Source organism: Felis catus, chromosome E2, assembly GCF_018350175.1.
Source record: "Felis catus isolate Fca126 chromosome E2, F.catus_Fca126_mat1.0, whole genome shotgun sequence".
Classification (NCBI taxonomy): Eukaryota; Metazoa; Chordata; class Mammalia; order Carnivora; family Felidae; genus Felis; species Felis catus.
Window position 1 is genome coordinate 60,450,503 of NC_058382.1, and position 22,565 is coordinate 60,473,067.

Here is a 22,565-nt window from a genome sequence, read left to right on the forward strand (position 1 = left end):
CCATCACATGGATTTGCGGCTGTCTTCATGGCTTCCAGATGTTTCTTCCTGCTCGGTTTCCTCTTCCTCAGCGGCAAGAGGGCCTGGCTGCTGTGGGGTCTGTGGCCTGGGCCCAGAAGGGCACCCCCTCCATCCATCCTGAGTAGGAGGAGCAGGGGGAGGGTCTGTGAGTCAGGCCCCTCCCCCACGCCACACCCGGAGGACGGGCGTCATCTCTACGGTGACTGACAGGGTGGGGGGGCGGGGCAGGAGGCAGCTCGGCCCCAGCACCTGTCTCCAGCCCTCGGGGCCCAGGCTGAGTCAACCGGAAGGGGCCTGGGGAGCGGAATAAGGATGGGCACCTGTTCCCCATTGTCCCTCTGCCCGCCCCTCTGGACCCACTAGTCTGGCCTCAGGGACACAGTTGCTGCCCTGAGCGGGGGCACCTTCGTGGCTCTGGCTTCCCCACTCTCCTGAGAGGTCTCTGGGCTGTGGGCCCACCTTGTTGGCTGTAAGGGGGGCTCTGTGGGACCCCCCCCTGCAGGAGCCTCCCGGGGAAGGTGGGATTGGAGTCAGGTGCCCCAGGCCTGCGGCTCTCCGCCCCCAGAGGCTGCAGACACCTGTGCCCCCACCTGTGCCCCCTCAACCACTTATTCGCTCAGCCAGGTTTTCTGAGCACTTCCGTGCGCCGGACGCGGGGTCCACCCTCAAGCTCCCGAACCTCGGTACCTGAGTGTGGGGGGCTTCTCGGAGGAGGTGTCCTGGGCCCAGGAGAGGGTTACCCTCTCGTCTCAGGGGCCCTGAACCCCCGGAAGAGAGTACCTATGGGTCAGGCGAGGGCTGTGCTTCATGCATGCAACCCCCAGAGGGCCCCCCCCCCCGGGCCAGAGGGGGCACCGCTGCTGCTCCCACAGCGTGGAACAGAGTTCAGGGGAGAGCACGCTGCCCCCAGTGCTGGGGAGACCAAGGAGGGGCTGGGACCACCGTCCTGGCGAGAGGGGCCCGTGGGCAGGCCGCGGTTGACGGGACAGCCGGGACGACCCCAGGTGCTGGGGCTGTCGCGGGACTGGGGCTGACGCAAGGGTGAAGTGTGCACAAGTCTTGGGGGCGCCCCCCACAGCCTCTCACCCTGCGGGGCGGCCGAGCCGGTGCCGGGAGGGGGTCAGGCCGCCCCACGGAGCCTTACGGATTCCCTTCGGGCTGTTGTGCAGGTTCCCTCGGAGACGTGGAGACCGCAGAAGAGGACGCCGGCCTCCCGGAGCAGGAGGCTGGAGCCGTGGGGCCCGAGGCCACGGGAGAGCCCGAGCCCCTGAGCCCTGCCAGTGCAGGTGAGTCGCGGTGGGCGTGCCACGGGCCCGAGTCTGACCCCTGTGTCGCCCCCTCCCCCCCCCCACCGCATCCTTGCCTGTGACTTCACGGAGCCAGGTCCTTCTGGGACTCGGTTTCCTCACCCATGAAGTGGGTGTTAAGCTTGGCGGTGTCTGTGGGCCGACTGCTCCGCAGTTTCCCGCCAGGGCGCTGACGCCCCGGGGACACACGCCACTGGGCACGGGTCCAGCCCCTTCTGGTACCGATGGGGAGACGGAGACCCCGCTGGGGAGGTCTAGCCCAGGTCGTGGGCCACTGAATGACCTTGAGAAAGCCGTGCCCTCTCCAGCCTCACTTTGCCCTCTGTGGAACGGGGACAGTGAGTCCTTACGTGGCTGTGCCAGCAGCCTCAGCACACATGGTCTCAGTACATAGCAGGCTGTAAGGTAAGGTACGGCACCCCATTTTACACCCGAGAGAATGAGCCCAGAGAGGTTAAGAGGCTTGCCCCTGGACACACAGCCTGTAAGCACCCAGGCAGCGATCTGACCCCAGGTCTGGATTCAGGTTGATTTCCCTTCGTGCCCAATGCCTGCGCCCCCACCCCCACCCCAGGCACCTGGAACCTTTCTTTGGACCCTCCTGGTGGCAGTTTCGTGGGCCAGAGGTAGTGCTGGGGGGTGGGGTGCCTGGGCACGCGCTAACCGCCGGGAGGCCGGCTCTGGCCTCAGGGCGAGGGCGGCTTCCCTAGCGAGCTGTACCCCCGGGCCCCCCAGGGGGAGGGGGCTCGCTGAGGCCCTGGGGGCGGCCTGCTTTCCTGAGGAGAACACTCGGGTTGCGGGTTGCCAGACTAGTGGGGGTGTGGTCTGGTGCACCTCGCCCCGCCCCCACCCTGCTGCCCATGGCCCGTGATCTTATCCCCATTCAGCACCTCGACGCCCTTGCACACGGAGGATGCGCAGAGAAGGGTGTCCCCGGGCGGCAGCACCTGCCCGTGCAAAGGCCCTGAGGTGGAATATGGCGAGTGGGCAGCAGCCTTCTGCGGGGTGGGGGTGGGGCCGGGGCACAGAGACCCCAGGCAGAGCACGGGGGACCCCCCCCACCCCCAGCATCTCCCAGGCTCAGAGCATCATCGTCCCCCCTGGGATGGCCACAGGCCAGGAGTCCAACAAGCCTCGTGCTCTGAGACCTGGTGGCCCCTCGGTCCCTTTCCCCAGTGGCAGGCCCCTCAGGGGTGGCCCCTCGGCCCACCCAGAGACAGTGGCCGGGGTGCCGGGTCAGGGGCCCGGCCTCCGGTGCTGGCTCTTGTTCATTATTACTATCTGCCCCTCATCATCCGCATCATGTCTGTCCCCGGGGCCCGTGCTCCTGCCCTGCCTGAGCCTCGGCCGCTGGGTCTGGGCGGCCGAGCCTGTGGCAGTGCGCCCGGGGCCCCCTTATCGCCACCGCCATCACCACCGCTGTTAGGTGCTGTGTGCTAATGGGGGCGCCCCGATCTACCAAAGGGCAAGTGGCTGTTACTGGTGGACTTTGACCCCGGTGGCTTTCCAGGGGAGCCGGGCCCCTTATCTGATCTGCTCGCTGGGGCTGCACGGGGTGGGTGGGGGCGGGGCCGGGGAAAGAGCTGGAAAAAACAGCCGGGGTTGCACCTGGCACAGGCCGCGGTGATAACGCAGCGATGGGCGAGATAAGGCGGCGGGGAGCGAGCTCTGCCTCTCGGGCGGGCCCAGCGCGGCTCCCGCGCGATGGCTGGGGCTCGAATGCCAGCCGCGTTGATTTATAGCCAAAAATAATAGGACTTTTATACTGTGTGATTGATTTATTTGATGTTAATCACAGCCCTTATCTTGGGTATTAATAATCTGCCGGGCGTGTGACGTCACCAAGGGGGGGCTTTTATGGGAGCTCATCGATTGGGGGCTGCGTGGTTATCAGGCTCAGCAGGGAAGGCAAATATGCCCTTTGGGCTGGACCCGGGTGCCGGGCCCGGCTGGAGGGGCCCCCAGCTGCCGGTGAAGGAGACCAGGGAGCCTGCACGGCCGCCCGCTGGCCTGGGTGTGCCCGTGAGGCCACCCTGCCCTCTAATTATTAGCGGCCCCTGGAAGAGCAATTGTTGCTGCAATTAATGAGGGGATGAGGGGCTCTGAAGGCCAAGGAGAAAACTGAGGTGTCTGTGCCCCCATTAGCGCAAGCCCGGTGTGGAGGGACCTCGGGCGCGTGCTCACCGCCTGGGTCTCGGTGTCCCTCCTGGCCACGGGGGGGCGGTGGGGAGGTGGGCGACGCGGTGCCCGGAGGTGGCGGGACCTGACCGTGTTTTCCTGTCCGCAGACGCCAATCCCCCGCCCCCACCATCGCCACCACCCGCCACATCCCCAGGAGGCCCCGAGATGGAGGGGCAGGAGCCAGAGGCCAGGCTGGAGGAGGAGCCGGGCAGCTCCTGGAGCGGGCCAGGTAACCACACCCACGGCCGGGGGCTGCCGTCCTGCCGGCGGGGGGGGGGGGGGGGGGGGGGGGGGGGGGGGACGGGCCTTGGCTTCCGGCCGAGGAGGTTAGTGGCGACCCTCCGGGCCGGGGCCCGTGCCCGTTCCGAAGTCCAGGCAGCCTGTGGGGCCGGCGATAGCATGGGAGGAGGCCACCAAGCCCTGTCGATGCCCAGAGCTAAACCCCTTGCCCACGCGCTCTGAGGGCTCCCAGGAGGCAGTGTGCCTGGCTGGGGGAGAGGAGCAGGTGGTGAGGCCAGCGAGAGGCATCGCAGGAATTGGGAGCCACGGAGGTGGATGCCTCTGCGTCCCAGCTGGGCTGGGGGTTCAGGCCTGTGCAGGGTGGGAGAGGGCCCACCCCCCGGCCCCCGGGTGACCGCAGCCGCAGGGTCGGGGGGCAGGAGTTGGCTCCCAGCTGCCCGGTGCTGGAGCAGGGGAGGGTCTGAGGGAGGATTTGTGCTGCCCATCCCCCTGCCCGAATCCTGACTTTGGAGGTCCTTCCAGATGGTTCTCCCTGTGCTCCTAGCAGTGCAGGGAAAGCTGGGCGTGTCTGCTGTTTCTGTTTGTTCCGGGGAACGCAGGGTGGCGGGGGCGGGGTCGTGGGGCCGCGTGTCTGTGCGTCGGCGAGGGTCGGCGGGCACGGTCTCGGTGAGGGGACGCTGTGCACTTGGGCCAGGCGTGCGTGGATGCAGGAAGCATTCACTGAGTGCTTGCTGAGTACCCGTCTTCTAGCTGTGAGCAAACAGTCCTCAGGGAGGGTGCACGAGCAGCCCGAGGAGGCTGTGGCCGGGGGAGAGGAAGCACCCAGGTGGGGCAGGGACAGGCTCTGCCAGGGCAGAAGGGACCCGAACCCCTCCTCTGAGGGCCCTCGGGGGCCAAGATAGGAAGGGTGTCAGAGATGGTCTCCCTCTAGGCTCAGGTTGAAAGTCCATGTGGACCTCTTGGGGGGCAGGGGAGGGGGTGTCCCCAAGCCTCGGGAGAAGAGAGCCGTGATTGACTAGTGATGTCTGCCACCGGCTCCGGCGTAGATGTGGGGACACGTATGCCCCCCGGTTCCCCTCATGATTTAACACAGCCCGTCCCACACAGGGACAGTGTGGGCAGTCTGAGGCTGTGGGAAGGACGGGGTGGCCTGTCGGTCGCACCAAGATGGCAACCCCACATTTTCTGTGCCCTCTCATTCTCTGCCCTTTCCACCTGGATGGGCCACCGTGTTGCCCAGGAGTGGAGCACCCTGGGTAGGACGGTGCTGGGGGTCCCCTCTGCTGCCCCCAGCTCAGCAACACTGCTTCCCTTCAAAACAGACTTGGCCGCCACCCCCCCTCTTGGGGACCTGTTGACGGCAGAGGAGGGGCCCCGGGTGCCCTGGCAGAAATGTGCCCGCGGTGTGGCCTGTTCCCACCAAGGAGCACCTGGCAAGGGACAGGCCACAGGGCCACATGTCCTTGAGGTCCTCACGGCCCTCAGGGCTGAGCCAGACGCCGGTCTGCTGGGTGCTGGGGTCCACACGGGGGCCTTTCCGCCCACAGGATGGTGCTGCGCGGGCTGGGCGGGGACCCCGTGGTCAGACTGCGCTACCTGCCTTAGTTTCCCCAGCTGCAGATGAGGTCACAACAAGGCGCCCACAGCAGCCAGGTCAGCACTGCCCCAGGCCCCATGGACCTCATGTTCCAGTCTTTATGAGGAAACTTCCTGCTGGGGGGGGGGGGGGGAGTGGGGACCACCCATGTGCCTGAGGGACCCGGACCGGCCACTGGATAGAGTGGCCCTGGGGAGGAAGAGCCCCAGGCAGCGTCACCCAGGCTCTGAGGCGGGCACGGGGGTAGCCCCCCCAGTTTATGCAGGAGACTCGGGTGCAGAGTGACAGAGGGACTTGTCCAGGGTCACCCAGCTGGAAAGTGGCAGAGCAGGGTCCAGACCGATCCCCGGCTCCAGAGCCGGGGCCGCGACTGTGTGACTGTCCCAGTGGGGCCCCATCCCCCTGTCAGTGCAGTCATCACCCCCATTTCATAGACGGAGGAACAGAGCCTCCTGGAGATGGGAAGCTGACCCCGGGGCACCGGCCGGCCCGAGGGTGGCCGTGGTTTAGGGCTGGAGCGCCTCGGGGGGCTTCCTGTGCTATTTGCATCCCTGGGGCCGGGGGCTCCCCGTCCGTCGCCGCAGATAGCAATTTCTGTGCAGTGGGCAGCGATGGGCCGATAAGCGGCCGCTGGCCAACCGCCGTGGTGCCTGCCCCCTATCAGACCCCGGGCAGGCCACACTTATCGCCCGCCAGGGAAGCCAGAGGGGCCCAGTGGGCCCTTATCTGAGAGGGGCCGCCCGTGCCAGCGATGGGGCAGCAGGGCTTTGCCAGGGCCTGACCAGGCCGGCGTCCCCGAGGGCAGTGCCCAGGGTGGGGGTGTGCGGCCGTGGCCCCTGCCCACGAGTCCCGCGCCCCACCCCCCTCGCCTTGTCTGCCCCCTTCTTGCCACTCTGCCCATCCCGGTTGAGCATCTACCCCCCCCCGTGTCTCTGAGTCTATCCCCAAGCCTGGAAAATAGCCCTGGCTGTACCGCCTGGCTTGGGGACACCAGCTACCTTCGCCCTCTGGATGAAGGTGACCAGCTTGGACCACACGTGCACCTTGCACCGTCTGGCTCTGGGGAAGGGCCTGGCCCCGAGCCTCAGTTTCCCATCTGGCCTGCGCGAGGCACAGAGCTCCGTGCACACCGGTCGCCTTCCTGGCTGCCATCTGCCAGTGAGGGCCAGGGGTCGTGGGTCTCCCAGGCACCTCCTCCCCGGGTCAGACCCGTGGTCAGGGAGCCCAGGAGCCGGTGACAACAGCCAACAGCCCAGCGGAGAGACTGGGCCTCGGTGCCTCTCTGCAGCTGCACAGCGGGTACAGGGGGGCCGCTCTGCCCCGGGGGCAAGGCCCAGAGCAGCCGGCCACGAGCACCCCCGGGAGGCGCCCCCGGGCAGCAGGCAGGAGGGCCTCGGTACACACTGCAGACACCAGCGAGGTCATGGATGTGCGAGGGCTTCGTGGACACCGGAGTGCACATCCGGGACCCGTGAGGGGCCCGGTCCCGCCCCCGCCCGACACCTGGTGGCCCCAGAGCTCCAGAACCACGCTGGGGAGGTCCTCAGGGATGTGTTTCCACTTTGAGAAGTTGTGAGCTCCGTCAGCGGCCTCAGCTGTCGTGGGTCAGGCGGGAGTATGGCCAGTGGCGCGGAGGGCAGGGCACAGACCCCCGAGCGTGCCTGCCCCGGAGGGGCTCCAGCTTTGCCAACCTCTCTGGGCCTCAGTTTCCTCATCTGTATGATGGAGCTAAGGGGCCTGTGAAGGGGCTACGCCCACAGCACGCAGAGAGCCGCAGTGTTGTCTCCCTTCGCCGGCGGCCTGGGCTGGGATGTCATGTGGAGAAGCCACTCTCGGGGCAGAAAGAAAGGCACTGCCCGCTTCAGCTGCCAAGCAGGGGGCCCGAGGCTGGGCGAGGCCGCCCTCCGCTTCCTGCGTCCCTGCGAGTGGTTTGTGGCCCAGGGTGAGGCCGGCTCCGAGGTGGCCCCGCAGTGCGGTCTCAGGGATAGATGTCCCCTCTCTGCTCTGAGCAGCGGGACCGCAGCTGCCCCCTGGGGCGGGTGAGGGCCTGGGCAGAGCCCCCCCTCCCCCCAGAATTAGGTGGATCCTCCCTGTATCCCAAGGAGCCGTGTGCTGGGGTGTCCACCACGCTGGGAGCCCCGACCACACCAGTGAGGGGACTGTGGAAGTCCCCGAGGGGAAGGTGGCCCCCAGACGGGCCCCATAGGGCAGGGAGGTCCTCGGGTCAGAAGTGCAGAGCCCGTGCAAAGGCCCCGGGGGTGAGACCGAGGCCTAGCCAGGAGGCCCTGGAGCCCAGTCCCAGGTCTGTAGGGAGGGCGCTTCAGCCCGTGGTCGGGAAAGCACCCGCTGGGGCTCAGGGACGCGGGGATGCTGGGCTGGGGGCTTTGAGGGGAAAGGTGGTGGGTGGCAGGAAGGGGGAAGGCTCAGTATTTTTATCTTTGAAATGACCTTGTTTGCCGGAGGGGCTGGCTGTTTAAAATTCTGATATGCAAATATCTGAGAGCTGTAATCTGTAATCCCCAAAGCATGTCTGGAGGGCAGCTGGCCACGAGCTTTCTGCCTGAAAGGGGTCGGCCCCTCACTCCACGACCCCCAGCCCTCCTGCCATTCATCCGTCCCCTCTCCCCCTCTCGGTCTCCCCACTAACATCTAAAAGAAACAGGTCAGGCCGGAAGGCCGGCCTCCGTTCAGACTGAGCCTGGAGGGTCCCATCCTGGGTGGGGGTCCTGGGCGCGTCACCCACCTCCTGGGCCCCATCTGAGCCCCTGTGCAGTGGCCGTCAGCGTGCCCTCGGCCTGCCTGGCCGGGTCACGAGGAGCCAGGATGAAGGGAACGGCTCTGGGGAGTCCCAGGGCGTCCGGGAGCCTCCTCTGCAGCCAGCCTCATGGCGTGGGACCCCCTCCCGCCTGAGCAGCCCCTCTGCCGGGCCGCCTGGGGCTGGGCCGCCTCCTCCGGCCTCCCTTGCTGCCTGGTGAGCCTGGCACAGGGCAGGCAAGGCCCGGATGCCCCGGATGGGGGCCAGCGTGCAACCGCTGCCGAGTGCAGGTGCCACGCCGGGTGGGGGCCCGCAGGGGGGCGTCAAGTAGCCGTGAGGGTGGCCTGGGCTCCATGGGCCCGGGAAGGGGGGAGGTGGCCAGGGGCACACTTGGTGGTCAGCTTGGCCGGGGGTGGGGGGCCCCGGCCTGTGGCCTGGCTTTGTGATCAGGGCCCCAAGAGTGGGGTTCCTTTCACCCATAGGAGCCTCGGAGCCTGGAACTCTTTCCCGGTGACCACTGTTCACAAAACAAAATCTAATTGGCCAGGCATCCGGTGTTACCGTTTATGTCCCCATCTCGGGCCCTGGAGGCAGAGGGGGGAAGGCTGGCCATGTCCTCACGGCACTGCGGGTCAGCAGAGACATCCCTGAGCTGAGGCCAGAGGACCAGCTGGAGTGGGGTGAGGGTGTCCGGGCAGTGCAAAGGCCCTGAGGTTTGAACAGCGTGGGTGGGTGTGGCTGGAGCGTGAGACAGAATGGGCGCAGGTGGGTCAGGGTTGGGGCTCCGTGCTGTGGGGTGTAGGGAGATGCCTCTACGGTCTTGACATAAAAGGAAGGGCTGGGGGATTTCAAGCGAGGTGTCTGGTCAGCTGCCATGCAGCAGCTGGGTTGAAGGAGCACCCGCAGGGAGCACGGTGCCGTGAGGGGCCAGAGGCGGAGCTGCCTCCTGCTTGAGCACTGGAGCCCGATCCCCCCACCCCGGGGGTCCTGGGGAGCCTGCTGGAATCTTCACCTCTGGAGCGTGAGCAAGGGCGCCGGGCCGGCTATCTGGGCTGTGCTCGGCTGACTAATCTCACTGCCGGAGTTTCTAGGCAAACCTCAAGGTCTGTTATCGGGCGGCGGGCGGTCGGGCCGCCAAGGCAGGACGGCCTGTCCTGATGGACAGCCCGGGAGATGGACCGATACGGCCTGGCCGCACGTCCCCTCCCAGCAGCGCGGCCTGCGTGGGTGGGAAAAAATCATTTCGGCTATTTTGCGTTATCGTGGGGCCCGGCACTGCCACCCGATAGGCCTATTTGTCTTAGATTAACAGATGGGGGAGGGGCGAAGGAGAGGGTGATGGTAGATGGCAAGGGTCAGCCCGGGGTCAGCTCCAGGGGCCAGAGTCGGCCACCTCTTCTGGGTGTCCCAGGGGGACGTGGGCCCTGAGACCCGCCCGCTGGGCCCTGTGCCTGTCCAGACCCCCTTTCCCGGCCGAGCAGACGGAGATTCCAGGAGGTGGCGGAAGGCCCGGGGTGGGCGGGCTGCGTGTCCCCGTGGTCAGCCAGCCTGCCCGCCTTCCCAGCTGTTTACAGACACCTGCAGGGGGCCAGCCGTGCCGCTGCTCCCGGCAACAAGGGGGGGTGGTCCTGCCCTCTTGGAGCTGTGTCGTGGGGGTGACACAGGCCTTCGGGCCAAAACATCCTGGTCTCTATGGCCCAGGAGCCGGCACGAGAAGGTGGTTCGTTCACTCCACGGACACTTGTATGTTAAACACCTGCTTGGGGCCCGCAGCGTCCAGGTGGCCAGGGCACTGAGGTTCGAGTTAGGGAGACAGAGACAGAATTAACCAGAAGTGACGACGTCACGCGGCCGAGGGGTGAGGCTCTGGAAAAAGAGAGGGAGCGATGCCGAACAGGCCTGGCCGAGCCCACGGGCCAGAAGAGGGGGGGAGCCGCTGGGGACGGTGCACTGGGCACAGGGAAGGCCAGAGCCCCAGGGCCAGAGTGCGCCCCGCTGGGACTGGGGCGGGCGCAGGGGTGAGGAGGGAGGAGGCAAGCTCAGATCAAGGGGGCGGCATCCCATAGGAAATGGGGTTCAGCTGTCACAGGCTGAGGGTCGCCCGTGGGCTCTTGCCAGGACACTCTCCCCAGACCGCTGGTCCCTGGGCCAGAGAAGGGGCCTGAACCCCTGGCTGGCATCCACCGCCACAGCTCAGGCCCACCCACCCCTCTGAGCAAGGCCCTGTAGACAGGGCCCCCAGGACACGGCTGAGGTAGGGGCCGTGGCCTCCGTGGCCGCCTGTCCCACACGGATGCCACCTCTTGCGCTGCTCGGGGGGGCACCAGGCCACACCCGGCACCCCCGAAAGGCCGTGCGCAGAGAGGGGGCATCCACAGTCAGAGCTCGCTGCCCGTCTCTGTGGGGAAACTGAGGCACGGAGCTGGCAGCGTGGCGTCCCCCACGGCTGGGCTGCTGATCCCTCGCCCCCGGGGCAGCCCCTACCCACGGTTAGTGGCTCCCCACCCGGCACCCAGATGGGCCCTGGCCGGATGGCTCGCTGCCGCGGCTGGCTCCATCGTCCGCCTCACCCCACCCGGGGGCCGGGGCCCGTGAGAGGCGCAGGCGGTCAGCGGGCGTGGCACCAGGACGCGAGGACCACCGTCCGCCCGGCGGCTCCCGCCAGAGCTCACTGCCCCCTGGTTTGCGCTCTTATCTATTGAGCACCTCCCATGTGCCGGCCCCTGTAACGGACACCGGGGACACCGCAGGAACAAAAGAGACCAGCCACTGCTCTCCTGCAGCCCCGGCCCATGACAGAGAGCGCCGTGAGGGGCTCGGACACTAACCGAGAGAAACACAGGGGAGCGCGTGGCAGCTGGTGCTGGGCGAGGAGATGCCCCTGACCCGCGGGGATGTGCACAGACAGCACCCTGGGCCGGGGAGCAAGCTGCAGACACCCTGGGTAAGCCGGCCTTTACAGCGCAGCCGAGCAAAGGCCCTGTGGCGGGGCCGCAGGGGGTGGACTCGGGAGACAAGCTGACGGAAATTTGGCAGCAGGTGCCGTGCTCCCCGTTTTACAGATGCGGAAACTGAGGCCCGGAGAGGTTCAGTGACCGTTTCTGGCCACCACCACCGGGCGCTTGAGTGGCCTGGGTTCGCGGCCCTGGTTCCCGGGGAAAGGTCCCCTCACCCAGCCCCTCTTGGCCTTGTCACACGTGGTGCCCAGGGGCTTTCCGACGCCTCCCGGGGTGTAGACTCTGCCTGGCGGAGGGCGAGGGGGCGGCACAGCACCCGGCAGGGAGCATGGCCGGGGCCTGAGTCCTCGGCCGTCCCGGCGGCGGGTGGGGGCCCGGGCCTGGCCGCCTGCCCCGTGCCGCCCGCTGACCTCACCGGCCTTCCGGGAGCGGCTATCTGTGGCCAGGGTGGCCTATCTTGGCCGCGGGCGCTAATCGAGCCCGGCTTCCTCCTCCGCCCTCCCACCGGCTTCCTGCCCCGGCCAGACCGCCCCCTGGCCCCAGGCCGTGTCTGAGCGTCCGTCCGTCCGCCTTTGCTCCGCCAGCGCCTCCCAAATGTCGGTGGGCTGCAGGTCTGGGTCCGCCCGCCCGCACCTGGGGGGCCCCTTCCAGAAGGTCCCCTCGCTGTCCTCCTCCGGGGCCCAAACCCAGACTCCGCACAGCCTGGCCGCGTGGCCTGGGGCCTCCACGAGGAGGTGGCCGCAGACGCACCTGGGAGACACCCGGGGGCTGGCGGGGTTGGCGCGTGACAGCAGGCCACAGCCGCCACCGCCGTCCACGCCAGCAGGGCCCTCTTCCCAGGACCAGCACCGGCACAGCCCCTGGGCCGACAGAGGGACTCCTGCTGTTGCTCACGTTGTCACCGTCGCTGTCACTGACACGGTCAGTGTCCCTGACTCCGGCATCGTCAGCCTCGCTGTCCCCGTCCCGTTACCCCGGGCCTGCGGGGCACCGCTCGCACCGGGGCGGACCTGGCCTCCAGCTGGTCCCCTTCTGTGGGCCGGGGCCGCCGCTCTGGGGCGGGGGCAGGCCGTCGGGAGACATGACGGGGGCCGGGCAGGGCGCAGCGGTCCCTGGGCACCGTGTGGGTCCTCCCTGTGGCCATGTGGCCACGGCTGGGGCCTCCCGTCAGGCTATTCCTTCTCCAGCTGGCTCCCCCGGCCCCACCTGACAGGCAGGGAAACCGAGGCTTGGCGAGGTGCGGCGGCTCTGTCGGACCCCCCCGGGATGGGAGCCAGGCCCCCACCTGCAGCACCCCCGCCCGCCCCTGGGGACCCCTCCCCTGCAGCCAGCACTGGCTCTTTATGTTTATTTATTTATTTATTTATTTATTTATTTATTATTCCTCTATCTCTGTGCCTAACTTTTGATTTCCTCACCGTGTTTTTCCATTACGGCGGCCGTGGATGCGGCCGATAAGATCGGTCCCCGGAGATGGGACAAAGGGGCCGCCATTGGTTCGAGGGCTGGTCATATCCTGCCCGAAAGGGCCGAGCTGGGCCTGAAACACGGCGTGATGCTATCGCTGGGGCTTTTGTGTGTGTCGTCGTCGTCGTCCTCGCGGGGAGGCCCCCTCCCCCGCCCAGGACTCGCCTTTGCCCCTCTGCAGCCGCCTCTGGGTTGGCCCTCCTTCGGCCCGGCCCGGCCCGGCCCCCGAGGGCAAGGCCGCCTCGGCCAGGTGGGCCGGATGTGTGGGCATCCATCGGGTGTTGTGGCCTCCCTGAGGCCCCGGGCCCGTCCCTGCCCTCCCGGCGAGAGCTCACAGACATCCGGGTGCCCCTGGCTGCGCCCCACGCCACAGCTGCGAGCTCTGGCCCTGACTCCGCAGTCCCCTCCTAGGAATTTATCCCACACGGTCACCTCCGTGCGGACAGGCATAGGGTGGCGAGGACTGTCGTCGTGGCCCTGCCGACCCGCAAAATCTCTACCGGAAGAGGGAGAAACGTTTCTGAAAGCATATTCCCCGAGGATTCCTAAACGTTCTGTCGGCACGCGTCTCCCTGCGCACACCGTGGGGCTGAACGGACCCCGAAGGCCGCGGCAGTAACAGCCGATCGGGAGTAACGTCGGGTGGCCCCACCGCCACCCGTCACCTTGCCACTGCCTGAGGCGGTTCTGCGCGACTTGCCCTGCCCCGCCCCAGGGCCCAGGGGCTTTGCTGGGTCTTGGAGGGCGGGCACATGCCACCCCCGTGCCAGGTGTGGAGCTGGGCGTGAGCACCCCCACGGAGCCCAGCTGCGGGCACGGCCCCCCATCTGGGGCCCGGTCGGCCACCCCGAGGGCTCCGGAGCAGAGGAAGGAGCTGCGCCTGCTGCGTGCGGGGGGCAGTGCCCTCTGTACTCGGAGCCTCCTGCCCCGCTTCCTGGACCCCTGCCCCAGCCCAGCCCCCTTCTTCCCTGCCTCCCCTTCAAGGGGCCTGAAGGACGGAGGCCTGGATGGGTCGGACCTCTGGGTTTGAACTCCGTCACCCGCCTCGCTGTGTGGCCGGGTCCGCTCTGACCCTTGGTCTCGTCTGTGAGGAGAATAACCACGCCTGTGCTGCAGGGGGGCGGGGTTGAGGGCGAGCCGATCAGTGCTGTGAAGGCAGGTGTCTGGGGTTCCACGCAGGGCAGGCCCAGGCCCTCCTCTTGTGAGTGCCTCCTTTGTGGGCGGGGCGGACAGGAGGCTGCCTTTTCTGGAAGGATCTCTGTAACCCCTGAGGGCTCTCCGGGCCACGGGTGGTGGCAGCGTCTTATTCTCCATGGTGCCGGCTGACCTCTGACCTCCATGCCTGCTGCTGCCACGCCCCCGGGGTGGAGGTAGGCACCTGCCAGGCTGGGGGCAGCACCCAGGCCGCCACCAGTGGCAGCGGTAGGAGGGCCGTCCCGTCGGCCTTCACCCCTGCGACCACCCAGGCTCTGCCCAGACCCTCACTTGCCCACCCGCCTACCCTTCAGTTCACAGAAGAGAGGCCGGGCCCGGACCCCTGGCCGCTCCCCAGCCTAGGCAGGGAACGGGGTGCGTGGCCAGGCCAGAGGCCAGGAGGTGGTGAGCTGGAGGCTGGACGGGAAGGAAGGGCCCCCGGTGGCGTCGGCCCCTGGAAAAACAGGGGGCAGGGGCCAGGACACCGATAGGAGCCAGATAAGCTGTTTGCACAGGAGGTATTTTCTTTACCTTATCACACATCCTGCTTCCAGCCCGCTGCCAGGATGAGGCGGGGCAGGGGAGAGCCAGGGACCCCCACCCCAGCGCTCAGGCCTCAGGGTCTCCCAAGGCCAGAGAACCCGGGTCCGGGAGCTGGTGGGACTGCCTCTCCCCACTCCATAACCGGGAAGACTGAGGCCCAGAGACCCAGGGCAGTTGGCTTTTCAAGGAGGCTGGAGGCACCATGAGTTCTCCCACTTCGAGGCTCCTGGAAACCGGGGTTCTCAGATCCCACGGGGCTGAGGGGAGACCTCGTCCATCGGAGGTCGTCTTGGCGGGGTGCGTCGGGCCCAGTGCGCACACTGCTAAGGGGTCTCAGGCCCCACCACCCGCCCTGTGTCTCCTCCTGCCAGACAGCTGCTCTTGGCCGTGCCCGAGGGGGAAGTGTCTGACGGCACAACCAGGTCCCCAAGAAGCCCCGGGTTGGGGGTTCGGGTGGGGTGATCAGAGCTCAGGGCAGCTCCCACTGTGACCGCCCCCCCGGACCTGGCTCTGAGCTGCCCGCGGGGCCCCTACCACCCACGCGGGGCCTGGTCCGGATGGCCGCGGACGCTCTGCCCCTCCCAGCCCCCCGGACCCCTCTCCCTAAGTCTGCCGCCCGCCCCCCCCCCCGCCAGTGGTGAAGGGCCCCTGCAGGCCCCACCCTGGGCTGCTGGCCATCCCAGGAGGCCCCAGCTCCACCATTAGCTGGGGCCAGGGTTCAGCCCGATAAAGATGGGCTGTTGTTCTGTGTCAAAAAATCAATAATTTCCAGCGATGTTTCAGCGATAGGGAGGGAGGTTCACAGGCACCAGCTGGTGGGTGGGGCGGGGGCAGAGCAGGGGCTCCAGCATCTGAGGGCTGCCCTCCGTGCCACTGCCCCCCTGCTGGCTGGCGGTGCAGACCCACGGTGGTCCCAGGGCAGCTCCAGGTGACCTAGGCTGGTCCGCCTCTCTCCTCGCCTGCCCCCACCCCCCGGCAATGCCCTGCTTTGTGGATGGGCTGGGCCCTCCCCAGGGCATGTGGGCAGCCACTCTGGGCCTCCCTGTGTCTCCCCGGGGGACCGGCGCCCCTTCTCCCCGGCCTGTGGCTTCTCAGCTGCTCTGGGTCGTCCACCACTGGCCCTGCTTCCAGCCACCGTCCTCCAGACACGGGTGTCCACTGGGTCGCAGGCACTCTCAGGGCCTCCAGGACACAACCGTCAGCACCCCTAGCACTAGAGGTGACGGGAGCCCAGGGTGCGACAAGGCCAAGAGGCAGGGAGGGGCCGGTAGCCGATGGCATCGCCCCCACTGCCTGCCTGGGGGACAGGCACACGGAGGTCCCCGGCCAGGCGTCCGGGGCCATGCCCCGTGGTGGGCACCGTGGCCGGCACCCACTGGCCCACGGCAGAGCTGGCCGTGGTGTGGGCCCGCCAGCCCCCTCTGTGTGGCTCCCAGGGACGCCGCCTGCCCGCCAGCTCCCCCAGGGCTCGGGCCAGCCCCACGTGACGCAGCTGCTGATCAGTGCTTGGCGGCCGGAGGAGGGTTGGGACAAATGACGCCACGCCCAGTGGCATAGGCCCACGTCCAGTGGCAAACGCACCTCGGGCAGGTGTGGGCTGGGCGGGCCGCCGTCGCCTCCTGGCAGGTAGGCCCCGTGCCAAGGGGAGAGAGAGGCCTCAGGGTCCGAGCTCCGGAACCCACCCCCTCCAGCCTGGCTCCCTGCGACCACCTTAGGAAGGGAGGTTCTGGGCTTGAGACCCTTTGAAAACCTCGGGCTGGGAAGAGAAGGAAGGGCCTCTGCAGGCTGGACACCTGCATCCAGGCCCAGAAGCCGGTGGGGCCACCGTGGGCAGAGGAGCTGGAGACCCTCTCGAGCGGTGGTGGGTCTGGGGTGGGGGCAGCCGGGAGTGGCCCCTGTGTGCAGTGGGTCAGGGAGGTCCCTGGGAACGGGTGCAGGGGTGGGGCGTCGTCCTGAGGAGAGGCGGTCACCCTCTCAGGGGTCATAGCCCGCGGGAGCCAGAGCCCGGCTGTCCGGCTGTGCCATGGTGCCCCCGTGAGGCCAGACATCCCAGCGCGTAGGTGAAATCTGAGGGATGACAGCTGTTGGTCCCCGTTTTTATGCACGTCCTCAGTTCACAGGCCCTGGGCCCCCTGGCTGCCTCTCCCCAGACCCTGGCCCTCCCACAGCGGTCTGCACCTTCCGGGGACGCTCTGTGGGGTCGCCGGGGCCGGAGGCAGGGTGGAAACCCTCACCCCGGATCCCCAGGAGCCACTAATCCGTTGAGGCCTCAAGTGACTTTGCTTTGGAGGCGGTGATCGCGTGTGTGTCCGTGGCCCCCTCGCCCTGTCGTACCTGGCAGACAGCAGCACACGTCACGTGATTCCTTCCACCGTGGCCGTACTAAATGCCGTGGGGCCACTGCCTGGACACAGGGATCGTCTTCTGCCCCGCTCAGCCTCGCTGCTCCCACCTGTGAAATGGGGCCACGGCCGTGCTTCCAGATCCGCCGGGGCATCCCGGCATCCCGCATCAGGGGTGTCCCGGCCACCTGACGTTCCAGATCCGCTGTGAGGGAGGCCATGCGGCCTAGGTTGAGGTCCGAGGGACCTGGGCTCTGTGACCTCCGGCAGTCCCTCAGCTTTTCCAAGTCTTGCTTTTGTCAACTGGCAAGGGGAGACGGACCCCGCCGTTGTTCCCCAACACTGTGTCCCCATAATTCACAGACGGGATCCTGGGGCCTGAGATGGGTGGGGTCTGCCCAAAGGTGCCATGGCCACTGGCGACGGGGAGGGCTGGAATCAGGCTCTCCCCTTTTTTCCCCAACGTGGCATTCAGGTATGGCTTGGTCCAGGGCACATGCCGGCTGGCTGGCCCCACGGCTCTGGGTCTCCTGGCCCTGGGGCCCCAGTCTCTGTGGGCGTGCGTACGCTTCCCGGGGCCTGCGGGGTGGGATGGCGTGAAGGACAGCAGCCTGGGGGGCGTCTTAGCACTGTCCCAGGGGACAGTGGGCACCTCCGGCTGGTGTCCGGGTTTGGGGAGAGGCAGCATCGGGACAGGCCTCCCGCGGAGCCCCTGGCCGCCCACCGTGTACTTTGACCTCGCCGACCCACTGGAACACAGCCCCGTGCCTTCCTCGCCTCCAGCTCAGCCTGTCCCGAGTCCCCCTCCTCTGGCCTTGTGGCCCCATGTGTATACAGGAAGCAAAACGGGCCGACAGGGTGGGCCCCAGCAGGTACAGATGTTCCCAGAAGCCGATGGGGACCCGGCCTCCTCCAGCCGGAGCACAGGAGGATTGCACGCGAGCAGGGCCGTCCAGGAGGGGGCCCTCCATGCGGCCCCTGCTTGGTGTTCCCGGGTCACCAGGCTCTGCCCTCCCAACAGGCGGGAACAGGCCCCAGATCTCCCAACGCGCCGGGGCCGAGGGTGTCCCGGCGAGCCACTGGCGGTGGCTGCCGCTGGGTCCCACTGTCGCACGCGGGCTCGGAGGCAGGGACTGGGGGCCCTGTGGTGCTGCTGGAGGTTCCGTCACCGCTGAGAGCGGGCGCTGGTAGCATGTGTCTTAGGAGAGGCGACCCCCGGAGGGGCAGAGCCCGGCCGGCGTCATGTGGGACTCTGGCGGCCTGGCTGGATGCACCTCGCCTTGTGCTGACCTGTGAGGCGGGGACTCTTCCCCCCACCCCCATTTCGCGTAAGGAATAGCCGAGGGCTGAGAGGGAAGTGACCCGTCCAGCTGGGAGGGGGCCGTGGTGGGATACAAACCAGGCTCTCTAGCCCCCGCGGCTCAGCCGGGTTAATAGGGGTCAGTCTCCTGCCCCCCCCCCAAGGCAGCTCTGTTCCAGAAGGGCAGGTCCATGGTCAGCTGCTAAAGCTACAGAGGGGACAGAGCCTGGAGGGCGGTGGCTGTGTGGGGACAGGGCCTGGAGGGCGGCAGTGGCCACGTGGGGACAGAGCCTGGATGGCGGTGGCCATGTGGGGCAGAGCCTGGAAGGCGGTGGTGGCCGTGTGGGGACAGGGCCTGGAGGGCGGCAGTGGCCACGTGGGGACAGAGCCTGGATGGCGGTGGCCATGTGGGGCAGAGCCTGGAAGGCGGTGGTGGCTGTGTGGGGACAGGGCCTGGAGGGCGGTGGCCACATGGAGACAGAGCCTGGACGGCAGTAGCCACATGAGGACAGCCTGGATGGCAGTGGCCATGTTGGGACAGAGCCTGGATGGTGGTGGCCGTGTGGGGACAGGGCCTGGAGGGCAGTGTTGGCCATGTGGGGACAGCCTGGATGGCAGCGGTGGCTGTGTGGGGACAGTCTGGATGGTGGTGGCCGCGTGGGGCAGAGCCTGGAAGGCGGTGGTGGCCGTGTGGGGACAGGGCCTGGACGGCAACAGTGGCCGTATGGGGACAGAACCTGGAGGGCGACAGTGGCCGTATGGGGACAGAACCTGGAGGGTGGTGGTGGCTGTGTGGGGACAGAACCTGGAGGGCGGTGGTGGCCGTGTGGGGACAGTCTGGATGGCGGTGGCCACGTGGGGCAGAGCCTGGAAGGCGGTGGTGGTCATGTGGGGACAGGGCCTGGACAGTAGTGGCCACGTGGGGCAGAGCCTGGATGGTGGCAGTGGCCACGGGGGGGACAGGGCCTGGAGGGCGGTGGCCACGTGGGGACAGCTTGGATGGCAGTGGCTGCGTGGGGACAGAGCCTGGACGGTGGCAGTGGTCACGTGGGGACAGAGCCTGGAGGGCAGTGGCCGCGTGGGGACAGAGCCTGGATGGCGGCAGTGGCCATGTGGGGACAGAGCCTGGAGGGCAGTGGCCGCGTGGGGACAGAGCCTGGATGGCAACAGTGGCCGTGTGGGGACAGAGCCTGGACGGCAGCGGTGACCATGTGGGGACAGAGCCCGGACGGTGGCAGTGGCCATTTTGGGACAGAGCCTGGTTGGTGGTGGCCGTGTGGGGATAGTCTGGACGGTGGCGGTGGCCGTGTGGGGACAGCCTGGACGGTGGCGGTGGCCGTGTGGGGACAGAGCCTGGAGGGCGGTGGTGGCCGTGTGGGGACAGAGCCTGGAGGGCGGTGGCCGTGGCCGTGTGGGGACAGTCTGGATGGTGGTGGCCACGTGGGGCAGAGCCTGGAAGGCAGTGGTGGCCGTGTGGGGACAGTCTGGACGGTGGCGGTGGCCGTGTGGGGACAGCCTGGACGGTGGCGGTGGCCGTGTGGGGACAGTCTGGATGGTGGTGGCTGTGTGGGGCAGAGCCTGGAAGGCGGTGGTGGCCGTGTGGGGACAGAGCCTGGAGGGCGACAGTGGCCGCGTGGGGACAGCCTAGACGGCGGTGGCCCCATGAGGCAGGAGGGGGAGCCACCCGACCTCTCTGTCTTTCTAGCACCTCACCGGCCTCCGAGCTCAGGGCCTTCCCAGTCAGGAGGGTTCAGTTGGGGGCAGAAAAGGGACTGGCCTTCACAGCCAGTGACCTTACCTTGGCCCAGGCCGCTAGCCCGATGCTCCAGGCCCTGGGCGTCCAGGGAGCACGTCTGTGCGAGCGTGCGAGCAGGGGGCCTGCCTGGCTCCTCGCTGGGGGACAGCCTGTGCCAGCCGGGCCCAGGCCCAGGGGGACAGAGGCCGGCTCGCCTCACCCCGCGCCGCCCCACTCGCCCCCGTCGGCCCCAGCCTGCCGTGTGACCTTGAGAGAGTCCCTCGCCCTCTCTGGGCCTGGTTTCCATGTCGGTACGGGACGTGTTGGAAGTACACACAGCCTCCCAGCCTGCCCCGCTCTGGGCCCACGCCCGCGGAGACTTCTAGAACCCCACAGGGTGGGGCCAGCTGGCCCCCGGAGCTTTCTTCCGCTCCCTCTCCCTCTTTTTCTCTCCCTTTTTTTTGACTTTTATCAAAGGCAAACAGCGTGATCCCTGAGATAGGGCCGCTCCCGATGAAGCTGGGGCCAGCTGGCCCGTGGGAGCCACAGGGCGGGGCCCGGCGACAGGCGGGTTAGATCGGTGAGCGCTGGCGGTGACCCCGGGCCCTCGTGCGGCCCCAGAGCCCACCGTGCAGGGTGGGGCCCGCGGGGCCGCTGGACTTTGCGCTCTGGAAGCCACCAGCCGGCAGCACGAGCACAGTTTGGCTCCTGGAAGGAACAGCCAGCCGGTGGGGTGCAGGGGCAGCCCCCAAGCTCGGATACTCCCACGCACCGCAGGGCTGCCCCGAGTCAGAGCCACGAGCCAGCCTCTGGGGTGGAGGGGGGCGGGGGGCTGAGACCTGGTAGGCCCTGAAGCCGCACGGTCTGGGCGGGAGCCCTGGCTCTCCCGTCGGAAAGGAGGTCGGGTCTGGTCCGGGCAGGGTGGCTGTGCCCCCATGGGACCCCGCGCCCTCTGGGCTGCTTCCGCAGGACGGAGAGACCGGGGCCTCCTCGTGCACCGCGCACGCTGTTGAGGCTGACCACGAGGGCTCTGGGGCGTGAGGCAGGGCTGGGGCCCAGACCTCAGTTCTGTCACCCGGCCACCCCCTCCGCCAGGCCCCCAGAAGCGGATCCCGAGCCGGCCTCCTTTGTCCCCTGGGGATGCCGTCAGAGGACTTTGAGACCTAAGCAGACACTTAAATCATATAAGTATGCAGAGGCTGAATCCTCTCCTCTGGTTCCTCACAGATGCTTGGGGGGCGAAATTGAATCCCCGTGCGGCGTGTTTGTTCTGGAAATAACGTGTGTGGGTTGTTTGCCAGGATGAATTAGTCTTTGTCCTGATGCTGTGTCTGTAGTGACAGCCTGACCCCCACGGGGGGAGACCGTGACAGAAGGGGAAACTGAGGACACAGCGGGAAGAGTTGACCATAGGACAGGACAGGACAGGGAGGGTATGGCCCGCCACGAGCTCCCGCCGTCTGCATCCCGCCAGAGCAGGGTGTCAAGGCCCTGGCCGTGAGCACGGCTGGGGCTCCGGGTCACATCTCCCCTCCCTGTCCCGTGCCTTGAGCCAGTAGCTTAACCCCTCTGCGCCTCGATTACCCCTCTGTACACGGGGAGAGGAACTCCAGTGTGGCAGGAAGGACTGCCTGCCAACTGTCCCAAGCCCTTGGCTAAGGCCCGCTGAGCGGGGGCCAGGAACCGTGTTGGGACCAAGGGGATGGAAGCCTCGTTTCTAGCCAAGGGGATGGAAGCCAAGGCACGGAGAGCCGGAAGGTCATGGCCAGGACCTAGCTGGAGCTGGTGTCTCTGTCCCGCTCACCCCCGCTGCTCCGGAGCCCGGAAGAAACAGGGATCACGGGAGGCTGCCGGGAAGGAGGACACCTCCACCTGGAAGCCCGCTCCAGCTGGCCCACCCTCACGGCTGTCACCGCTCACGTCTCCCGAGAGACCCAGAGGGCAGAGGCTGTGCCTGCCCCGGGCGTGACTGAGCGCTGAGCCAGGATTCCAGAGACCCGGGTTCTGTGCCCCCTGCCGCCAGAGCCTGTGGTGCGGCTTGGGTGCTCATGGCCCCAGGTCCCTGTGGGTGTGGTTGGGAGCCACCTCCGTGGCTGCCACGGGTCCTCCGGCTGTCGTAGAGGCTGTTTAAAAATAACCGTGTTTTCCTGCCTGTCCGTCTTCCTGCCAGCTCCTCCCCCCGGCTCAGTGCCTCCCACCCCTGAGGCCCCTTGCCCTCACTCATTTATACTTTTATTCACTCTGGGCCAGGAATAGGTACCCCTCCCCCTGCCGTTTTCTGATGCTGGTTTACTTCTGCTCAGAGAGGGTCTCTGGCGGATGCTAACTGGGCTCTGATACCGCTTGGCCCTCTCTCAGCTACGCAAGGGGTTGGACAGGAACCGTTTGCTGGAAATAAGTTATCTGAGCACATGGATGTTGAACATCACCAGGGCCACCGTGTACAGTTGCACAGGCTGTGCACTTCCTCATCACCCCGCAAATGCTCGGCCCCTCGGAACCAGCCTCCCCGAACCAGGGAGGTGGGTTTTTATGGTGACCGTTGCCCTATCCCCAGCCCAGGTTTCCCCATTCCCTGGCCGCCTCACCTCTCCCAGGCCTTGACCAGCCCCCAGCAAGCCCTGAGTGGTGGGTTCTGCCCTCAGGCATGCAGAATGGCAGCCTTTATCGGGAGCCAGCCCACCCTCTGGCGGTGCACGATACCCAAAGACGGACCGGCTGCCGTGGGAAGCGCCAGCCACGCTGTTATCTGGGAGGCTCGGCCTGCCGGCCCTGAGGCTCCGATTAGGGAGCATGGCTGTTTGCCTGTGGGTGCCCGGTGGGCGGGGTGCGGAGGCACCCTGCCTCTGCTCCTTTCCTCCATTGCCGCCAGGGCTGGGGGCCCCGAGAGAGAAACCTCAGGACTGCAGGTGTGACCAGCCAGCTC

General features: G+C 67.6%; 1 protein-coding gene across 2 annotated transcripts in view; it reads left to right on the plus strand.

Annotated features, from left to right (window-relative positions):
* The first annotated feature begins 397 nt into the window (after positions 1-397).
* The window catches only part of ZFPM1 (zinc finger protein, FOG family member 1), a 39,795-nt gene continuing 17,627 nt past the window's right edge, over positions 398-22,565 (plus strand). The window contains exons 1-3 of one of the 2 annotated variants that reach the window (XM_045045803.1): positions 398-704; positions 1,191-1,307; positions 3,616-3,738. In XM_045045803.1, coding sequence (XP_044901738.1) covers positions 3,675-3,738 — 64 coding nt within the window. In that variant the 5' untranslated portion in view covers positions 398-704; positions 1,191-1,307; positions 3,616-3,674. Of the gene's footprint in view, positions 705-772; positions 1,026-1,190; positions 1,308-3,615; positions 3,739-22,565 lie in introns of those variants that run through there. The other variant, XM_045045802.1, reaches the window with a different exon arrangement.